Consider the following 21,410-nt stretch of genomic DNA (forward strand, 5'->3'; position numbering starts at 1 on the left):
AGGAGATGAGGAGACATTTCTTTACTCAGAGTGGTGAGCGTGTAAAATTCATTACCACAGGAAGTAGTTGATGCCAAAACATTGAATGTATTCAAGAGGTAACTAGATATAGTACTTGGGGTGAATGGGATCAAAGGTTATGGGGAGAAAGCAGGATTACGCTATTGAGTTAGACGATGAAACATGATCATGACGAAAGGTGGAGCTGGCTCAAGGGGCTGAATGGCCTCCTCCTGCTCCTATCTTCTATGTTTCTATGTTTCTGAAGTTGATAAAGGCACTTGATTTTGTTCGGTTCTTGACTGAAGCAGAGAAGATAGTGAGGTGGGGAAAAGGTAAAGGTTGGGAGGGGGGGCAGAAAGCTCATGTCTATTGGTGGGAATGATGACGATGGGTTAGAGGACAAAACTGCAAACAATGTGTAGGCAGTTACCCTTGAGTATGTCAGAGGGCAGATGCTGGAAAGCCAGCAAGAAGGCCATTGGAGTCTGGCAGTGTCAAATGTATTGGCTCAGCAGTAATGGGATTGAGATAAGAATAGAGGTGTGGAGCAGCATGAATAGAGGAGGTGTTTTCAGAAAAGAAAAATGTGGGGGTTTGAGTCATAACTGAGGAGTCAACATTGCCAACACTCCGAGAATCATGGAATTCTTTTAGTGCAGAAAGAGGCCATTCATCCCATCAAGTTTTCATGGGCCCTCCAAAATGCACCCCACCTAGATCCAGACCCCACCCTACCCCCATAACCCCACATTTCCCATGGCTAATCCACCTAGCCTGCACATCCCTAAACACTATGGGGCAATTTTAACATGGCCAAGTCACCTGTCCTGCACAGCATTGGGCTTTGGGAGGAAACCAGACCACCTGGCAGAAACCTATGCAGACATGGGGAGAACATACAAACTCCACAGAGACAATCACCCAAGACTGGAATCAAACCCAGGTCCTGGTACCGTGAGGCAGCAGTGCTAACCACTGAGCCACCATACCACATGACTTTGCTTAACTTAGCAATAATGACTGCCATTGGACTTTCCAATGTACAGCTGAAGGAAATTGTGATTAACCAAGAAATTGTTGACAGGCATCCAATACAGCAGGAAAGCTGAGAGAAATGTTAGAGAGGTTGAACTAAGTGTCACTGAGTATGACACAGAACAGAGGGAGATCACTTGGCTCACTGTGTCTGTATTAATTCTTTGAAAGAGCTATCCAATTAATCTTACTTGCACTCACTCTTCCAATAGGCCTGCAAAATTTCCCACTTAAAAATTCCCAAATTCCCAAGTTATTGTGGTATCTGCTTCCATCATCAAGTCAGGTACTATATTCCAGATCATTACACCTCACTGTTGAAAAAAAGTTTCTTCCAAAATAGGAACAGAAAGTGTGGGAGAAACTCAACAGGCCTGGAGGCATCTGAAGTGAGGGAAACAGAACTGACATTTTGAGTTCCGTAAAACTCTTTTTCAGAACCCAGTTTCACAGTATTTTGATTTTACGCGAGTTTTTTTTCCTGGTATATTTGCCAATGACCTTATATTTAGCTCTGGACACTTTTTCATACTTTATTGAAAACATTAGGAATTTTGAACAAGGTCGGTGTCAACTCCCTTGACCTCTGCTGTATGGAGAATAATATTGGTTTCTTGAATTTGGAGACAAAATACTGGGGTGCAGGAAATCTGAAATAAACACCAAAAATACTGGAAATTTTCAACAGGTCAGGCAGCATCTGTGGAGAGAGTAACAGAGATTTCAGGTCAATTACCTTTCTTCAGAGCTGGAAAAGATTGAAGATGTATGAAGCAGGGAAAAAGAGGATTGGAGGAAGAACAAAAGGGATAGACTGTGATCAAGTGGAAGGGAAGAAAGATTAAATGACAAAAGGATGATAATGCATGAAACAATAGTTGGATTCACAGAAGAGTTAAAAATGAAGCATAAATCATTACCAGAATCTGTTGTTTAATAAAATGGGGACAGTATTTTTTTATTTCAAAATGGTTAAATTCCACGTTGATTACCCAGTCTGCATTTGGTATCCTGAATGTAGAGGACACTGCATTGAGAATGGCAATTTCATTAAATGGAATGAGAAGAAGTACAAGTAAATCAGTATTTCATCTGGAGGTGTTTGAGAGGCTCTGTACAGTGGGATGGGAGGAAATAAAGGTCGGCTGCTGAATCATTCATGTTTAAATGGGAAGGAGCCAGATAAAAGGGAGGAGGCATTGTGGGTCGTTGAAAAGTGGATCAGGGTGTCATGCAGAGAGCGGTCCCTTCGGAAAGCTAAAAAACAGAAAGATGAACTAATGGAACTGATCCAATAAAAAAGGTTTCTCCAGTCTCTCCATGTGACTGAAGTATTTCAGTTTGGTCCCATTCTAGGAAATATTGCCTGAACCCTCTTTAAATCCTTCTCAACATGTGGTGCCCAAAACTGTTTGCAGTACTCCAAACAGACCTATTTAGTGTTTTATAATTTTGTTGTTTTTGTATTCTATATTCAGCTATGGCACCTGTGAACTTTTAAGATACATATAGAACCAACCCGCTGCCCACAAATGAGGTTGCTGAGGAGCAACATACAAGAGGAGCTAATAACGTAAGACAACAAAGTGTGAAGTTGGATGAACACAGCAGGACAAGCAGCATCTCAGGAGCACAAAAGCTGACGTTTCGGGCCTAGACCCTTAATCCCAAACGTCAGCTTTTGTGCTCCTGAGATGCTGCTTGGCCCGCTGTGTTCATCCAGCTTCACACTTTGTTATCTTGGATTCTCCAGCATCTGCAGTTCCCATTATCTCTAACACGGAACTAACAACGTGTCAGTTTTGACTCGGTAGTACTTTCACTCGAGAATGCTACACTGTCAGAGATGCTATCCTTCAGATAAGACATGAAAACCATTTGCCCTCCTAAATATCCCACTGGACAGTTTAAAAGAAGATGGCTCTCCCAAAGTCCTGCCCAGTACTTATCCCTCAACTGACATCACTAAACCAGATAAGCTGGTCTCCTTCCAGTATTTATGAGTCCTTGTTGTGCCAAATTAACTTTAACATTTAAAAAAATGTAAGCACACTTCAAAATATACTTAATTGGCTGTAAAGCATTTAGGATGTCCTGTGTAGATGAAAAGATGCTGTATAAATCAAAAACTCTTCTATAAATAAGAGTAGACCATGTCATAGCAATCCCAGGGAGGGGTATGTTTAAAACTGACAGTGGAGGCCGATGGTGTGCCCAACACTGTTAAATGCCAATGAGAGGTCTTAGAGAGCAAGGAGGAATAACATATCATGGCTGCAATCCAGAATGAGGTTGTCTGTTACCTAGGCTAGAGGTAGATTAATGCGGTAAAATGCAGTAAAAACCAAACTGATTATAGGAAAGATAGACATGCCAGTGGCAAAAAAAAACTCACTCCAGGACCTTAGCAATGAAAGAGGTAAGACAGAAGGGCAATAGCTTGAGAGTATGAGACAGATGAATGTATACTGGAGGATGGGTTCAGATCTTGAGCATTTTGTTGCCCATCCTTCAGTAGTTCAAAGAAGGGAGGGCAACAAAAGACACATAATCAATGAATTGGAGGTAAACAGGCAGATAGAGGAGTGGCTTGTGAAAATCTTCCAAAATCTTTCCAAGCAGTCATTCAAAGAAGTTGTGTTTGAACCCAGTGTCTGGAAAAGGAAAGGAGATTCACAAGGCTATTTTTGTGGAGGCAACCAATGACACTCAGGAATAGATGCCCCATAAATAGCCAGTCAGCAGATGTCTTGAGTTGGCAAAGCCTTTCCCTTGTACCCTCCTTTTTTGGGTTGCCTGTTCTGTCAAAGATCCAGTGTTCCACTTCCTCCCTCCGACTTCTTGAAACATCTCTGTCTCTTTCTCTCTTCTATCAGAGGGCTCCTTACAGCCTGCCTCGTCACCTGTACTAATGTCTTCGTATGTAAGTGGGTGACAAATTTAGTTTGACGATACTCCTATGAAGTACTCCTTAAGACAGTTTATGGTGCTAGAGGCACTATATAAATGCAAAGTGCTGTTGTTGAACAGGCTGAACGTCAGAGATCCTGTCTGAACAACAAAATCCATGAAGCACACAGTACATTATGTTAGATTAAGCTGGCTGAGCCTATCAGCACTCATGAAGCAATCACTCAGAATGTTAGTTTTCTATTCAAATGAACACACAAACAATGGCAGTACAAAGAGTCTGTTCCATCCAGCCTGTCTTATACAATTAGGTTATCTTGTGACAGACTCCAAACTGATCCAAGTTCATCCATCACTACACTGTGCCTATATGCTTCCAGCAGTTTAGAATCCATTTCTCACAAAAGCCAGAGGGGCTGATTTTACAGAGGAACCAGGTCTAAAAAGGAGGTCAATGTAGATATCTTTTTTGTCCACTAACCTGGCAACATTTTCAAAAACTACGTTCAAGTTTATAAAACATGACCTTTTGTGAAGTCATGCAGAGATGGCAAGAACTGTAGATGCTGGACTCAGAGACAATATAGTGTGGAGCTGTAGGAAAACAGCAGGTCAGGCAGCATCAGAGAAATAGGAAAGTTGACATTTTGGGTTGAGACCCATAATATCAAATTTCCTGCTCTTTTGACGCTTCCTGGCCTGCTATTTTCCTCCCACTGCACACTGTGTTATCTCTTATGAAGTCATACTGGGTGTCCTAAATCGTCACTCTGTCCAAGCAATCGCACATTGTACTCCTATTACTGAGGACACTCTCCAACAATAAGCTTGATGGCAGCATTATCTTGTTATATCAGCGCTCACATGGGGATCACAGACAGAATGTATGTGATATTAAAATCAAATAGAATCCCTACAGTGTGGAAACAGGCCCTTTGGCCCAGTGACCCTCAGAGCATCCCACCCAGAACCGTCCCCCAATAATTCACCTAATCCACTCATCCCTGAACACTGTGGGCAATTTAGCATGGCCAATCCACCTAACCTGCACATCTTTGGACTGTGGGAGGAAATGGAGCACCCGAAGGAAACCCACGCAGATACAGGGAGAATGTGCAAACTCCACACAGACAGTTGCCCAAGGATGGAATCAAACCCAGGACTCTGGTTCTACAAGGCAGCAGTGCTAACCACTGTGCTGCCCCTATTCACAAACAATGGCAGAATCATGCAATAAAACTGCAAGTCAGAAAGGGGCAGGGTGAAACAGAGAAGGTATGATCCAAAAACTAGACAAGCTCACATAAATCACAACACAAACGATCGTTAAAATCATTCCTGTGTTAAGAAATTTTTGTCCCAGGTTTGATGGTTGAACAATGCTGGCCTTAATCAAAGTGTATGGCCCCCTACAGGAAAGATGCAGGTGAAATGTATGGAGAAATCAGTCTTGTCTCGGTAATATACATTCACACCTTTGCGTCAGAAGGTTGACGATTCAAGTTCCACTCTGCAGACCTAGGCGTGACAAACTAAAGCTAATGCTTTAGTGTAGTGCTCAGGAAATGCTGCAATGTCCAAAGTGCTATCGTCAGGACACATTAAACAGAGGCCCTGTCTGCCTTGCAGGTGGATGTAAAAGATAACTTGACACATTTGAAGAAAAGCAGATCTCCCAGTGTTCTGACAAATATTAGCAAGTCATTATCATAGAATCATAGAATTCTATTCTCATCATATTGCTATTTGCATGTTTTGCTGTAGAACTTCCAACAACAGCGATCACGTTTCAGTTTTGTAATTTGTTAGTTGTAAAGTGCTTTTGGACATCTTCAAGTCATGGAAGGTGCAAGTCTTCCATTCTTTTACCCTGTCCTCACAATATTGGGCATCAGCTCCTTCATGGTATTTTCTGTCATGTCAGTAAACTCAGTCCTCTATCTGTACTGATTCCAATGGTCCAGGAATTAAACCCTGTCCCTCGCTCCGACACCATCCTTGTATCTGCAAAATTCACTGCATTGGAATGACTGCTTCTGAATCATTCAGTGCAAAGCATTGATTGTAAACCTGCAATCAGTGTTTTGGAATTCCTGCTTCCTAATATACATAAATTTAATAATTGCATGCAATGTAAATACATCCATGTGCCCTGACCTTCAATAAGTTATTGAAAAGAATGCAATTTAGAGGTGAAGACCATCATCTAATGATAACTTTATCTGACAAACATAGAAACACTCCATAATACTGAGGCAAAAAAATTAGCTTACCCATTTGCAATTATCTACTGCAAATTAAAAGATAGAGGTTAGAAAGATATTTAGATACATAAACACAGACATATAAAAACATAGATAAATAATAAGATGAATAATTATGGTTTATAAATAGGTAACTAAAATGGGTAAAGCATTGATCAGACATAGGTTCCAAAATCAAAAGAATTGTTGTCTGTGCTGAAGGGAACTGAAGGTGGCAGGGGCTGACACAATCTGAAGCCACTTCCAGGATGTTGGTAAGTTTTGGGATTGCTCACTATATTTTGTGGAAATAGCTGGGAGCGACATGTTGCTACTTTATCACAGTACTCACCCTTTGCTGCATCAGGAAGTGAAAATGTCCATGTTGGGAAAAGTACCAATACGAACAGCAGGTTTAAGTGAGCCATTGGAGTGCTGCATTAAATGCACAGTCTTGGTGTAAAGTGTTTGGACACTGAGTAAAGGATCAGTTTCTCCTTTACATTGCAAATCAGCTCAATTCTCCTTCCCTTGAAAATACACATAAATCATGGGTGGATTTCTTTTTATAAGTCTTAGCTACCCAGTTGGACCACATCCAGTTAAGAAGATTCCAAAAATGAATAGGACAAGCTGGTGGAGACCCTGGAAACAGATACACACAGAGAAACTCTCACAAGGCATTCATTGAAACAAACAGCATCGGCTCCACAGGACCTTTCTCCAGGCTTACATCATGCTAAGCAAAGACAAAGGCATTTGACAGACAGGCAGAGAAGCTCTAAGCACTGCTTCCTCACTGCTTTTTTAGGAACATGAAGGAAGCCCCCAAGAAGAATTAATAATCCGTCTGTAGATGTTGTTAGACACATGGAGTTCACAGCAGGATTCAAGCCTCACTTCAGAGACTTCACCACAAAGAAGCAGGTGATTGCCTAGTTGCATTATTGCTGGAATTTTAATCCAAAAACCCAGGCAAAGTTCTGGGAACTAGGGTCTGAATCTCCACCCTGGTAGATGGTGGAATTTGAATTCAATAAAAAACCTTGAATTCAATTTTAAAAAAACCTTGAATTAAGAATCTACTGATGACCACGAGTCAATTGTTGCAAAATCCCATTTGCTTCACTACTGCCCTTTAGGGAAGAAAAATGGCATCCTTTCCTGGTCTGGCCAACATGTGACTCCAGACTTACAGCAATGTGCTTGAGTCTTAACTGCCCTCTGCTCAATTAGGGATGGGCAATAAATGCTGGCATAGCCAAAAATGTCCTCATCCTGTGACTGAATTAAAAAAAAGCCCAGGTCAACACTCCAGTGCCCTAAACTGAGATACGTGAAACCAAGATCCTGCCTGCTTTCACTGTGTATATCCACAACATACATAAGTACATATGTGTACATCTATATAAAAGGCTTTTAACACAGTAAAATATCCTAAAGTGCTTCATAAATAAATAAAATTAAATGGTGCTGCATAAGGAGGTCGTAAAACATGACCTCAATTAAAAAGCTATATTTTAACCTGTGTGAAAAAGGAAAGCAAGATGTAGCAATGCAAGCTAGGCAGCAGTTTACACAGCCACTGATGTTGGGTAATGAAAATCAGAAATACTGAAGAGGACTGAATCTGAGAAGTGCAGATATTTTGGAATGTTGTAGCATTGAAGAATGCAGGATTAGGGAGGCACAAGGCCATAGTGGAAATTAAAAACAAAATTTAAAATTATGAAGTCGATTAACCAGGACATAGTGTAGGTTCAGTAGGCTCAGGGATGGTGATAAGTTTAGGACTTGGGCAGCAGAGTTTTGGGTGTTAAGATTTTCCTATCAAAAGTGGAAGGTGAGAGCTTACTTTCATGTATTTTCCATTTTTCTTCAATTCTTCATTGCCATGAACAATTAGCCCTCAATGATTAACCCTTAATAGACTGGTTTGAAGACATCACGCTTAAGCCCAAAACTACACCCGTCCAATGCCAAACATTCCTTAGACACGGGGCCCAAAACTGGTCACAATATTTCAATATGGTCTGACAAGAACATTTTACAACTTCAGCAGCACATGTCTGCTCTTGCATTCTCGCCCTTTTGATATGGATACTTATATTGCATTTGCCTCCTATATACCAACTGAACCTACTAGATTTCCAAAGCCCTTTCCCATTTTGAAAATACTCTATGCCGCTATTCTTCCTACCAAACTGCATAACCTCACATTTTCTCACACTGTAATCCCTCCGCTACTTCTTTGTCCACTCTACTAGCCTGTCCAAGTCCTTCTGCTGTCTCCCAATTTCCTCAATACTACCTTTCCCTCCACCTATCTTTGTGTCATCTGCAAACGTGTGCAATAATGCTCTCAGTTTTTTCATCCCAGTTATTTATATATAACATAAATAATTGTGGTCCCAACACCGACCCCTGCAGAACTCCACTGATCACTGGCTGCCATCCTAAAAAAGATCCCTTTATCCTTGCTCTCCTTTTCTGCCAGTCAGCCAATCCTCTATCCATACCAGTATCTTGCCCCTAAACATGCTCTTATCTTATTCAGCAGCCCCTGTGCAGCAACTTTTCAGAAGGGAAATCGGTGACAGGCAAAAGGATAGCGGCTATGCAAGGACCGCTGGTCAAGTGCTGTTTTTTACTTGAGGTGGTTATGGTGACAAATTTGAATGAGACGGCATCAGTACCCATGGAAAGACAACCATTGACTGCTAATATAGGAAACAGAAAGCGTGTAGGGTTGCCAACACCAGAGATACCAGGGGAAAATCACAGGGGCATCAAAAAAAATTGTCTTTTTTGTCACTTTTTCTGAACATCTCTTTACCACATCTTAATAATAATTAAAACAGGGGAGAAAATGGCTGTTTGGCTGACAGGCAAGCATTTGTCAATTGGTTAATGAGCCCTTTGCTTTCCAGTTGGCATAAGAAAGCACTGCCTCTGAAGCATCTGTTGGCTGACTGTTGGCTAGAATGAAGGTGTGGGAGCAAGTCATGTGATGAAATTTCCACAAGCAAGAAAGCAAGATGAAGATGCAAGATGCACTAAAAGGTTCGACCTGTACTTGAATGAATGAATGTTACTTTCATTGGCAGCCTAAAGAGTGGGAATTCACTGGGGACAATTCATAAATAAATGTAACAATCAAAGCTATTGTTAGTGGATGGTCTTAGTTTCCATTTGTTAATCTGTCAATGATTGAGCCATGGTTTACACAATATTCAACAATAACATGGCAGTAATAACAGGCTATTTAGTTATCACATAATAGACTGCCATAGAGCTAATTTGGGTGTTCAAAATATTGAACGATCTTTAACATATATCCAGAGTCTGTTATGGGACTTTTAAAATTGCAGTTTTACACTTTCAGCCCATGTGGACAAACATGTGTGCAAGGGCTGCCTGTTGAAAGTCTGCTACTATCTGGTCACAATAGCAACTTCACAATGGTACAATTCCCAGAATCGATGTATATTGATGGGAAGTGATCCAACCTTAAAATCAGTTTAAGTAATGATTTATCCCCTGAACACTGAAAACATTACGAACAGCTCTTGTTTGGGCAGGTTTTACTTCACAAGTTACAGCTTTTGTGCTGAAATATAATCAATGGATGAGATTTTTTTTTGTTTTAATTTAATGGCTGAAACCACATAGATTTAATGTTAATTGTTCAGGTGCAATGGCTTGAATAAATTGCAGACTGAGACATCACTGGCAAGTATTAACTTCATTCACTGCTTAGATTTATACATGGGAGAATTGGCTGACATGCCAAAGCGGCTTTTTGTGTCAGTGTAATAGTGAAGCTGTACATAGATCTCTGGGCTGCAATAAAAATGTTACTGGGTTTCTTCAAAATGTGATAGTTCACTATTGTGTTTGTTAAACGCCTATAAAATGAAATATCTTTAAAAGCTAAAGACTAAAATTTCCTATGGTTCCTTGTTTATGTTAATCTGCCTCCCTTCAGAGACCAAAAGTCACAGGAACATACCTACACTCATTTTCCACTCCTGTTACTGAATTACACAAGACAACTGAGGGTGAAAAGTAAGCTTAAAAAATCAGACATTTTTTGAACATCAATGTACGTTAAGTTTAGCAATCAGACACAAACATACACAAAATAATTTGTTTTTTTTAAAACAGAATCCCTACAATGCGGAAACAGTCTATTTGGCCCAACAACTCCACATCAACCATCCAAAGAGCATCCCACCCAGACCCAATCCCCTGCCCTAGCCCTCTAACTCTGCATTTCCCTCGGCTAACGCACCTAACATATACATCGCCGAAAATGGCCTGTTAGCATGGCCAATCCACCAAACGTATACATCTTTGGAATGTAGGAGAAAATTGGAGCACCCGGTGGAAACTCCACACAGACAGTTGGCCAAGGGTGGAATCAAGCCTGGCGCAGTGAGGCAGCAGTTCTAACCACTGAGCCACCGTGCTGTCCCAAAGCAACAGTTTACAAGCTACAGTTTACAATGCAAGGATGAGGCAATTGAATGCTGTCTAAAAAGCTTGCAGTGCAAGGTTTAGTGTAACCCCCGGAAAATAGGTCTGCAGGAGTTAGTGAAACAGTTAAGAATTCCCCATCATGAGGAAATTAGTGCATCCTAGCCAACAAAACTTTGCTTAAATGGGACAGTTTTCCAAAATGAAGTGTTAGTTTTGTCAATGAACCTTGCACCTGGTGATGAACATCCTTGACATTCTAACTGAAATTAAGAGCAAATCCATAGACATCACATTGTGTGAAGTTTCAATGGTACTTTTCATTTCAGATTTACTTTATGTCACTGGAACTTCCTATAGTTTTGAATGTCTGCATTATTCCCTTGCGCTATTGTTGTACAATTACATGAGGGCATTAAGGATATGGAGTTTGGAATGGGGTGGGTGGGGCTAAATTAGCCAACATTCATTTAAAAATTTTCTGCAGGTCTTCAGTAAATTTCCCATAAGTCTCATAGAAGATTTTTAAAAAGTAGCAAAGAATGATAAAGATGGAAAGACATGCATTTTTGACCATTTGGTGACGCAGAACTTGACAAAAGCAATAATAAAGACCAAGTCTGTTGAAGCTATTCATCTTTTGCTCACGAGGACATTTGCAAAGCTATCATAAAGCACACAAATGTTGGCTAATTACAGAATGATGTCTAATGTCAGACACTGCATTGCATGTTTTGCCAGTGAAGGCTGAATGGGCATGTTCCTTGTTTGCAAAAAGCTAAAATGATATACTTTTTGATACTATCAGGAGCCTTTGAGATATATGGTTTGCATACCTGGTATCACACCTAGCAGTTAACTGTCAACCAGCATTAATGGGAGCAATCTCCATGGCAATGCCTCTATCTGAAGCCTCTTGCCAAACCATTAGCACACTCTCCATATGCAGTATAAATATTGGTTTTAGACCATAAAACATAGGAGTGAAAGTAAGGCCATTTGGCCCATCAAGCCCACTCCGCCATTTAAATCATGGATGATGGGCATTTCAACTCCACTTCCCTGCACTCTCCCCGTAGCCCTTGATTCCTTCTGAGATCAAGAATTTGTCGATCTCTGGCTTGAAGCCATCTAACATCTCGGCCTCCACTGCACTCTGTAGCAATGAATTCCACAAGCCCACCACTCTCTGGCTGAAGAAATGTCGTCTCATTTCCATTTTAAATTTACCCCCTCTAATTTTAAGGCTGTGCCCACGGATCCTAGTCTCCCCGCCTAATGGAAACAACTTCCGAGCATCCACCCCTTCTAAGCCATACATTATCTTGTAAGTTTCGATTAGATCTCCCCTCAACCTTCTAAACTCTTAATGAATACAATCCCAGGATCCTTAGCCGTTCATCATACGTTAAACCTACCACTCCAGGGATCATCCGTGTGAATCTCTGCTGGACACTCTCCAGGGCTAGTATGTCCTTCCTGAGGTGTGGGGCCCAAAATTGGACACAGTATTCTAAATGGGGCCTAACTAGAACTTTATAAAGTCTCAGAAGCACATCGCTGCTTTTATATTCCAACCCTCTTGAGATAAACGACAACATTACATTCACTTTCTTAATCACGGACTCTACCTGCAAGTTAACCTTTAGAGAATCCCCTGGACCAACACTCCCAGATCCCTTTGTACTTCTGCTTTACGAATTTTCTCACCATTTAGAAAACAGTCCATACCTGTATTCTTTTTTCCAAAGTGCAAAACCTCACACTTGCTCATGTTGAATTTCATCAGCCATTTACTGGACCACTCTCCTAAACTGTCTAAATCTTTCTGCAGCTTCCGCACCTCCTCAGTACTACCTGCCTGTCCACCTTTTCCCCTTTATTGTTCTTACAAATTGTTGTAATGAATTTCAGAGAAAAAGCTTTGCGAAAAAGCTTTGAAAAAAATGCAATTTTTTCAGCAATACTTGTATTAATATGGTTACCATTGCTGCATGAATATGTTGCAAGTTTGACACTTAGTAAACTCAACAGTTCAGGTGGTGATATAATGCACAACTTAACACAAAATCCACATTCAACAATATCCTGTACTTACCCCTCTGGAAGCTCACGATGCACCAGCCATTGCTGATGGGTAGCATTCTTGCCTTAGAGTCACAGTTGCTGATTCAAGTTCCACTCCAGAGACTTCAGCACTAAATCCAAACTAACACTCCAATATAGTACTGAGAGAGCATTTCATTGTCAGAGGTGCTGTCTTTTGGGATGAGACATTTAAACAACAGCCATGTCTGCCCTCTTAAGCAGATATAAAAGGCCATGTATTTTCAATAGCAAGCAAAATCTGCTTGTTGCCTTTGTGGGGGAATATTTATCTTTCAGTGAACACCTGTAATGATATTTATTTTACTTCAGCTTACAGGAACCCGTTGAGAATAAACCGGCTGTTGTAAATTCAACAATACCACAACAACTGCACTTCAAAAGTACTTTATTAGCTGTAAAATGCGTTGAGATATCCTAAAGTTATGAAAACTGCTAAATAAAGTCTACGTTTCTTGCAGTGTGGCTCAATTCAGCTGCAAGATAGAAAACCTGCGTCATCAATGATTACAGCTTCAATGCATTTTGATGTTCCAGAGTACTGGTGGCAGATTTGAAAGTAAAAGCTCATAAGAATTTCATATTAATTCCGGTATCAATCCTGAAATCCTTGTTAGTTGGTTCATGTAAAGGTAGTTCCAAAACGTGAACAGCTGAAGAAAAAGCTCATCTCAAACTAACATCCTCACTAATTTCCTTACAGTCGTGAAAACAAAATCACACAGAAACATTTTATTCAAATTTTGAAACAAGTATATTAAGCAACATGTGGTCTTTGCAATGAATAATGTACTGAGGAATGAAACAGTTTCCACTGATAACTTGGCAAAAGCAATAGAGAGTACAAAATAGGAAATCTCATTGACAAGCCACAGGAAGACATTTGTTAAAATTATCAAAAGGAATTTCTCCCAAACTGTGTAATAAATAATGTATTCATAGTTAAAATAATTATTTTACATCTCCAATCTCCTAAACAAGGAAGAAAGAATAACACAGCCCCATTCAGATAAACATATTACAAGCAGTGCTGCCTGATTAATAGCATGAAATTTTCTACCGATATTATTTATTGCTACTGAGATGGCAGCTCAATTATGGACAGTCAAATAAAATTAGTCATTTTTTTCTCAACAAAAATTCTGTCCCATCAATTTTACTGTTTGAGCTTTTATATTTGAATCTTGTACAGAAATACAACTCATACAGTGGGAAAAAGACTCATGCCTTCCACTATCTAAATTCTCCTGTCAAAATGCATTCTCTTTAATATTTGAGTGTCAGCTTGGTACACGTGGCTGCACTCTTACCTCAGAATTAGAAGGTCATGGATTCAAGCCATGATTCAGGTCTTGACCATAATCCAGGTCATAGCTTGAGCTTGAAATGTTCTACTGTCAAGACACTGTCTTCTTTCAGGTTTGTTTATGGGATGTGAGTATCATTGGCAAGGCCAGCATTTGTTGCCTATCCCTAGTTGCCCTTCAGAAGGTGATGGTGAGCTGCCTTCTTGAATTGCTGCAATTCATCTAGTACAAATACAGCCACAGTGCTGCTGGGGGTGCAGGAGAAGAGTTCCAGGACTATGACGCAGCAACAGTGATGGAACTGCAATACAACTCCCAGTAAGGATACTGTGTGGATTGGAAGGAACCATCAATTTATTCATCCCTATAATATCAAAGCATTTTCAAAGTCCATCGATTCATCACCAGTGTTCCTCAAAATCCATTCCCCCAATACACATTTTGTTATCTACTACCAAAACTCTCTTACCAAAGTCCATTTCACCACTCCCCAAACTCCATTATCTCATTATTCAACAGTAATCTGGAGATAAAACAAAGAATTGCAGATGCTGGAGATCTGTAAGAGAAATAGAAATTGTTGGCAAAACTCAGCCGATCTGGCAGCATCTACAGGAAGAATGCAGAGTAAATGAGTCGAGTCCAGTGACTCTATCAGATCATCTGGACATCCCCATTTGATAGATTGTTTCTAAAATCAAAGTTGATTTTACATTCATATTATTTTCAGCTTGATTGCAGACACACCTCCAAAGTATTTTGAATGGCAGAACTTAAGAAAATAATGCATAAATGAAACCAAGGAACAGATGCAAGATAACATGTAAACATTCAAGAGTTACTATCCAGGGTGATTGATCTTTCCATTACCTCTATCACAATAGCACCTTGAATTAAGCTTGCCCTCCTTTTCTTAAAAAGGTACGTCTATTTGCTTCTTGAACTCACCACAGCAAGATAAGTCTGGTCATTTTAAGCATAAGCGTCCACTTAACATGATGTTAAGGGGTAATTGCTGCCAACTTGCTTCTCTGTCACCCAAAATTAATCAATACAGGGCAATCTCATTCCTTCAATCATGACAGTTTTGAACAAAATATTTAAAATGCATATTTGAAATGGAAGTATTTTTCTTGTCTCCTTTTCTCTCTCTTGATCTAATCCTTGTTTCCCTATATTTCTTTTTTGATTCAACATTGAATTCACCTCTTTAACTTATATAACTTCTGCAATTCTTCCTGTGTTTATTTCCCAATTGCACAGCTGACTGATTAAGCAGTGGCCCTGTTCACTCAGGTCCCTATTTCTTTTACTGTCCCATTATCAGTCTACATTTCTATCTATTTAGAGGAAAAAAGGGTTTTGTGCTGAAGGATGTAGGGGTGAATCTAACTAATGGCGGATGCCATTAATATCCTGCTACAGCAAACTTTGAGCCAATTGTTTCATTGTCGATTGTTCCCATTCTGTTTCAATGTTTCAATCCTGACCTTGGTCCTTCATACAGTATTGAACGTCTTACCAGACATTCTCTAATGTATTTAACATTCCACAATTTGGGCTTACTGATAAAAAAAACACAGAATTTTTTGTGCCTTAATTTGATTAGACTACTGGTTCCAATCGGTTTATAATTCACTATTGTCCAGGTGAAGATCAAGCCCTTTTCTGTACAATGTTCAGAATCCAGAACAGATAATAAAGTTGAGGATGTACATTATTAATCTTCAGTGTGTAATTTGATAATCCTCATTCAATCATCTGTAGTTCTGTCTTCCTCTGAGAAGAGATCTGCCAGGTCCCCCACAGTCAGAACAGAGGCTTCTGACTGCACAATCATGGACTTGTTGTGACTAAAGACCAATTCAGAAAGAAAAATTAGTTTAGTTAATTTGTAAAGCATCAAACATTACAAAATGCTGAAGTTTTGAAAAATAGTTCTGTCACTCCTCTTACAACCTCAGAATGCTATAATACATTTTACAGCCAATGTTGTGTTGTTTATTGTAATGCAAGGAATATGGCAGCTAATATATGCACAACTGGATCCCACAAACAGAAATCAAATATGTGGCTAAATAACCTGTTTTGAGTTCTAAGGGATAAATCTCAACACTGAGGAACACCTCAATGAAACAGCACACCGAAGGAACACTGCATTATCAGTGGTCTGATCTTTTGATGAAATATTAAAATAAGGTCTGTTTCACCTCCCAAATGAGGATTAAAAAAAACCCATGGCGTAGCAGGGAATTATCCTTTAAGCCCTGAGTAACATTAATCTACCAAGAAACATTAATAAATAAAGATCTACTAATTACCAAATTTTCAGAGATTGAGGGATATGTGTTGGTCAAGACACCATGGGTCATTTGCATGTTCTTCAAAATATTGCCATGGGATCTTTTACAACCACCTGAGGACACTGGTGACATTAAATTCAGGCCATCAGAGATAATACCTCCAATAGTGCAACACTCCTTCATTTCCGTACTGGAGTACCAGCCTTGAGTTTTGTATTCAAGTCCTGGAATGAGACTTGAACCCCAAAATCTTGTGACTCAGGGATGAGAGTACAACCAGCTGACATCATTTCCTTATTCCCTAGATTCCCTTAATATCCAAGAATATTTGTTATTGTGTTATTGAGTTGGGGACAGGCTTCGTCTTGAAGCAGATGTATGACTGGAACAACACGTCAGGGTCAAATAGACCACCAAGGTTCAGAGCAGGTCACCCTCGGTTGTTGAATGAAGAAAAGGATGAATTGGGAGGCTGAAGAATGGAGTTCGTGGCAGACCCTGAAGGCAGTGTTAGCTAGGTGAAAATCACTCCAATAAAAGCAGATTTATCCATTGATATTTTTCTAAAATTTAATCATGGGATTGGGTGTGCCTAACTGCCCGGGAGATGATGGTGAGCTGCCTTCTTGAACTGCTATAAAGATAGTTACAGTGCTGTTATATTTTTAGAATTATAGAATCCCTACAATGTGGAAACAGACTGTTCGGCCCAACAAGTCCACACCAAACCTCAGTGCATCCCACCCAGACCCATCCCCCATAACGCACCTAAGCTACACATCCCTGAACACTATGGGCAATTTAGCATGGCCAATCCACCTAACCTTCACATCTTTGGACTGTGGGAGGAAACCGGAGCACCCAGAGGAAACCCACGCAGACATTGGGAGAATGTGCAAACTCCACAGAAACAGATTCCCGAAGCTAGCATCAAACCTGGGTCCATGGTGCTGTGAGGCAGCAGTGCCAACCACTGTGCCACCGTCCCGCCCATTAGGCAGGGAGTTCGAACAGTAAAGGAGCAGCAGAGAACCAAGTCAGAATGATGTGTGACTTAGAGGGGTACCCTGAGTTTATACCAGAGAAGCCTTGGTGAGTTACTGAAGAGCGTTTTGTAGATGGTGCACACTGCTAATAGTGTACACTGGTGCTGAAGGGATTCGATGATGAAGATCCCAGTGGTTAGCACTGCTGCTTCACAGCACCATGGACCTGGGTTCAATTCCACTCTTGGGCGACTGTGGGGAGTTTGCACATTCTCCCCGTGTTTGTGTGGGTTTTCTCCAAGTGCCCTGATTTCCTCTCACAGTCCAAAGATGTGCAGGCTGGGTGGATTGGCCATGCTAAATTGCCCGTAGTGTCCAGGGCTGTGTAAGTTAGGTGGATTAGACACAGGAAATGCAGGGTTACAGGAAAAGGGTAGGGGGATGTGTCTTGGTGGGATGCTGTTTGGAAGAGTAGTATGGACTTATGTGGGCTGAATGGCCTGTTTCCACACTGTAGCGATTCTAGATTATTCTAGATTCTAGAAGATGGTGGATGGGATGTGAACCAAGCAGGCTGCTTTGTGCTGGATAGTGTCAAGCTTCACAAGTGTCGTTAGAACTTCACTCATCCAGGCAAGTGGGGAGTATTCTGTCACACTCCTGACTTGTACCACCTAGATGGTGGACAGGCTTTGGAGAGACAGGTAGTGAGTTAATTGGCACAGTATTCATAGCCTTTTGTACTTACAGTATTAATATCTGTCCATATAAGCCAAAAGCTTTGAAAAAAAAAATCTCATTTTAATCTTTTAACAATTTTGAAACCTTTACACAAATGGGAATTTTAAGAGTAAGGTGGAAATTGAACACACCTCTTCTCAGTACTTTTAAGCATACTTTGCATCCTCTCCTCTATTGTTCCTTTAATTAGAAACCTATGAACAACAGTTGCCCTAGAAAGAGAAAGGGAGATTATTACACAAATAGAAATAATTCAAACATTGAATCGTATTTATACAGCAGCACAAAGGACCTGGGATTCATATGATAGTGCAGATCAATATTCCTTTTATTCCCAAGACAGTTGACAACCACTGAGAGCGTTGTCACTTTAGCAGTTCTGAGATTAACTATTTTACTTTCCATTGATGCCACCTAGCCTGTTGAATTATACAGAACACTTTGCTTTTATTTCACTTTTAGAAAATGTAAAGAAATTTAACGCAACTTTAAAACTATTTAGTAGATTGCTAAGTGGAATCAAATGAACAGATTTCGGAGAAACGGCACTGAACTAAATGGCTTCCATGTTCAATAAAATTCTAAGAACAACATAATTCTTTCCTATATTACAACAGTAACTACAAAGTACTGTATCTACTGTAAAATACCGTGGGGTGTCCTCAGGTTGTGAAAGGCAATATTTATGCAAGTATTTTTTCTTTTACTTTCAAGTCAATTTTAACTGTGTTTATAAAATTACGTACATTTAAAATGTCTAATGGCAATCCATTTGACACTACTGTAAATTAGGCTGAAAGAAAATGAGACACAAGTTATACTCTAGACAGTTCCAAATAGGAAGTTAGGAAGGGCCATCTTAGACAATCAATAACATTAATGGCAAACTTTTACATGGCAAAGCCATTAGAATAATTCTATAGACAAGGAAGCTAGTTAACAGTTGACCATGCTTTAGTTAACAATTTAAAAGGATGTGCTCTAAAAGGCTAGGCATGGCCAAATACTGCTAAAGAACGTTCATTACTTGAATTTATCTGGCACCTTTCGCTTGGTGAAACTTCTCAACTTCACAGACAATAAACCACATAAGTAGAAATTGAGAAAGGAGATATTAAGGCAGGTGCTCAAATGTTTGCTAGTTTAGAAGGGAAGGCAAATCAGTCTTCTAGTGAAGGCAACTCACTCCAGACATGCAAATGATGCCCATCCCTGAAATTTGAAACTTTGTGTCCACCTGGGACTAAGGTGGAATGAACAGAGGTCAGAGACACCATTATTTACACTAGCGTCACAGATTTTTGTCCCACAAATTTCTGGGACGGCAGCATGGTTGGAAAATTTAAGGTTTGAGAAAACGGCTGAGAATTTCAAGATAGTTTTTTTGTCATTGAAAACTGTCATGAAATTTAGTTGGGAGTTTCACATTTTTGAAGGGTTTCTCTAAAGGGAATGGGGAAAGTCAATTTCAGCTAGCTATCTATGATCATCAACTGAAAATTACTAGAAAGTAAGACCTCAAGAAAAAATATCCTGATATAGCGGGTTGTTTCAGCCAGGAATATCAAGAAATTGACCACATAACATAGGTGTATTCTTGGTTCAGTGTAGCTCCCTTGCTTCTACGTCTCAAGATCAGGGCTTCAAGGGCCCACCCAAGAGACTTAAATACATAATCCAGACTTGCACATCAATGCAGAGCTGAGGGAATGCTGAACTGTTGCTTGGTGCTGTTTTTTGAATGGGACATTAAGCACAATGCCATCTGCCTGCTTGGTTGGGAATTAAAAATCTAGACTGATACTTCAGTGAAGTACTTCTTCTGAAAGAATTTAAAGCACAGAAAGAGGCTCACTTCATTTTGATTACATTGGCATGAAAAGGGTTATTGTACAACAAAAATATGTAAAATGAAAAATATATTGTCATGTTCTTTTCAACTACTGCTCACTTTGTTTGCCCAATACGATGGACTCTTCCTATTGCTTGTAGCTCATGAGCAAGGTTTAAAATAGGTTCCACCAAGAGTACATAGGTAGCTTCAATGATGTTTAAACCATTCGATGCTGTATGGAGAGGCAGTAGCAAAATGTTGATCTTGGAATCATATTTAAAAGCTGACAGATTCTCCTGAAAGATAAAATAAACATTCGTTAACTAGGTGAAAAGGATGTTATCATTGGGCCTGATAATGGAAAGATTTTACAGTTGGATGTTGTGTCAGAGCCTCCAGTTCATGCACATTAAATTACCTCCAGTCATGTTCTGTTTGTAAAATGACCCAGATGTAACTTTCAATCTTGTAAATGGCAGGAGTGAAGTTTTCCACTGATATTTTTGATTAAGTGATTTTCTAAATCTTCTCTACTATTGAAAGACTCTGATGTATGCTGGGTACTGTACCCAAGATCTTCTGTTCATAGCTCTGACATGTGCTGGTATAGTTCCTGATATGCCTCTGGAACAAAGTGCCAGCTGCCCAAAAATATTTGAAAATACTGATTTTTATTGGGCAACTTTTCTTGCACTTAGGACACCCTATGGTACCTTGTCGCATGTGGCCACTGTATGTATGTGAAAATGTAGCAGCGATTATTACATTTTTTGATGCATTCACGATCACTACCCAAAGTCATTCTTTCAAAATTTACTGCTGACTTCATAATCCACTTCATTTATTTCCCTTAACATCATGTGGTGTTGTACCACTTTCCAAGCTGAACACATTGTCTTATCTGAAACAATAATACAAACACCTTCTTGAAAGTAACTCATCAAATCTCTACAAATAAAAGGATTTGGGGAGAATGCAGGAAAATGAAACAATGCTTAAAGAACTTGACAGGAAAGGGGTTCATGGAAAATCCGGCATCAGGAAGGAAAGGCATTACATAAAATTGGGCCCAACAAAGAAAGAGGGTCAAGTAAACCCCACATGAGAAGAAGAGCTTCACATGTAGATTCAAGGTAGAAGGACTAAATGGTCTCCATCTTTAGGTAAGGAAATTACTGTCCTTACCTGGTCTGGCTTCTATGTGACTCCAGCCCCACAACAATCTGGTTTACCCTTAGCTGTTCTTGGAAATGACCTAGCAAGCCAGTCATATCAAACACTGCATAGCCTAAAGAAAGGCATGAAACTGAACAGACTACGTGGCACTGACTCAGTCACCAGAAACAAACAATAGTAAACACAGCCCTGTCAACCCTGCAAGGTCTTCCTTACTAACATCTAGAGGCTACTGTCAAAAGTGAGAGAACTGTCTTACAGACAAGTCAAATAATAGCCTCACAGTC

General features: G+C 40.0%; 2 protein-coding genes and 1 long non-coding RNA gene across 3 annotated transcripts in view; 1 reads left to right on the forward strand and 2 right to left on the reverse strand.

The window, feature by feature from the left end:
- The window catches only part of si:dkeyp-110a12.4 (pancreatic secretory granule membrane major glycoprotein GP2), a 28,398-nt gene extending 21,690 nt beyond the window's left edge, over positions 1–6,708 (reverse strand). Inside the window, exon 1 of the mRNA XM_048530993.2 lies at positions 6,544–6,708. Coding sequence (XP_048386950.1) covers positions 6,544–6,619 — 76 coding nt within the window. The 5' untranslated portion in view covers positions 6,620–6,708. The remainder of the gene's footprint in view (positions 1–6,543) is intronic.
- Positions 1–9,218, forward strand: part of LOC125452493 (uncharacterized) — a 31,322-nt gene extending 22,104 nt beyond the window's left edge. Inside the window, exon 3 of the long non-coding RNA XR_007247558.1 lies at positions 9,122–9,218. This is a non-coding gene — a long non-coding RNA (uncharacterized LOC125452493). The remainder of the gene's footprint in view (positions 1–9,121) is intronic.
- A 3,968-nt stretch (positions 9,219–13,186) lies between these two features.
- Positions 13,187–21,410, reverse strand: part of shprh (SNF2 histone linker PHD RING helicase) — a 102,442-nt gene continuing 94,218 nt past the window's right edge. The window contains exons 28-30 of the mRNA XM_048530513.1: positions 20,065–20,243; positions 18,245–18,325; positions 13,187–15,936 (exon numbers count right to left, since the gene is read on the reverse strand). Coding sequence (XP_048386470.1) covers positions 15,837–15,936; positions 18,245–18,325; positions 20,065–20,243 — 360 coding nt within the window. The 3' untranslated portion in view covers positions 13,187–15,836. The remainder of the gene's footprint in view (positions 15,937–18,244; positions 18,326–20,064; positions 20,244–21,410) is intronic.

Source organism: Stegostoma tigrinum, chromosome 4, assembly GCF_030684315.1.
Source record: "Stegostoma tigrinum isolate sSteTig4 chromosome 4, sSteTig4.hap1, whole genome shotgun sequence".
Lineage (NCBI taxonomy): Eukaryota > Metazoa > Chordata > Chondrichthyes > Orectolobiformes > Stegostomatidae > Stegostoma > Stegostoma tigrinum.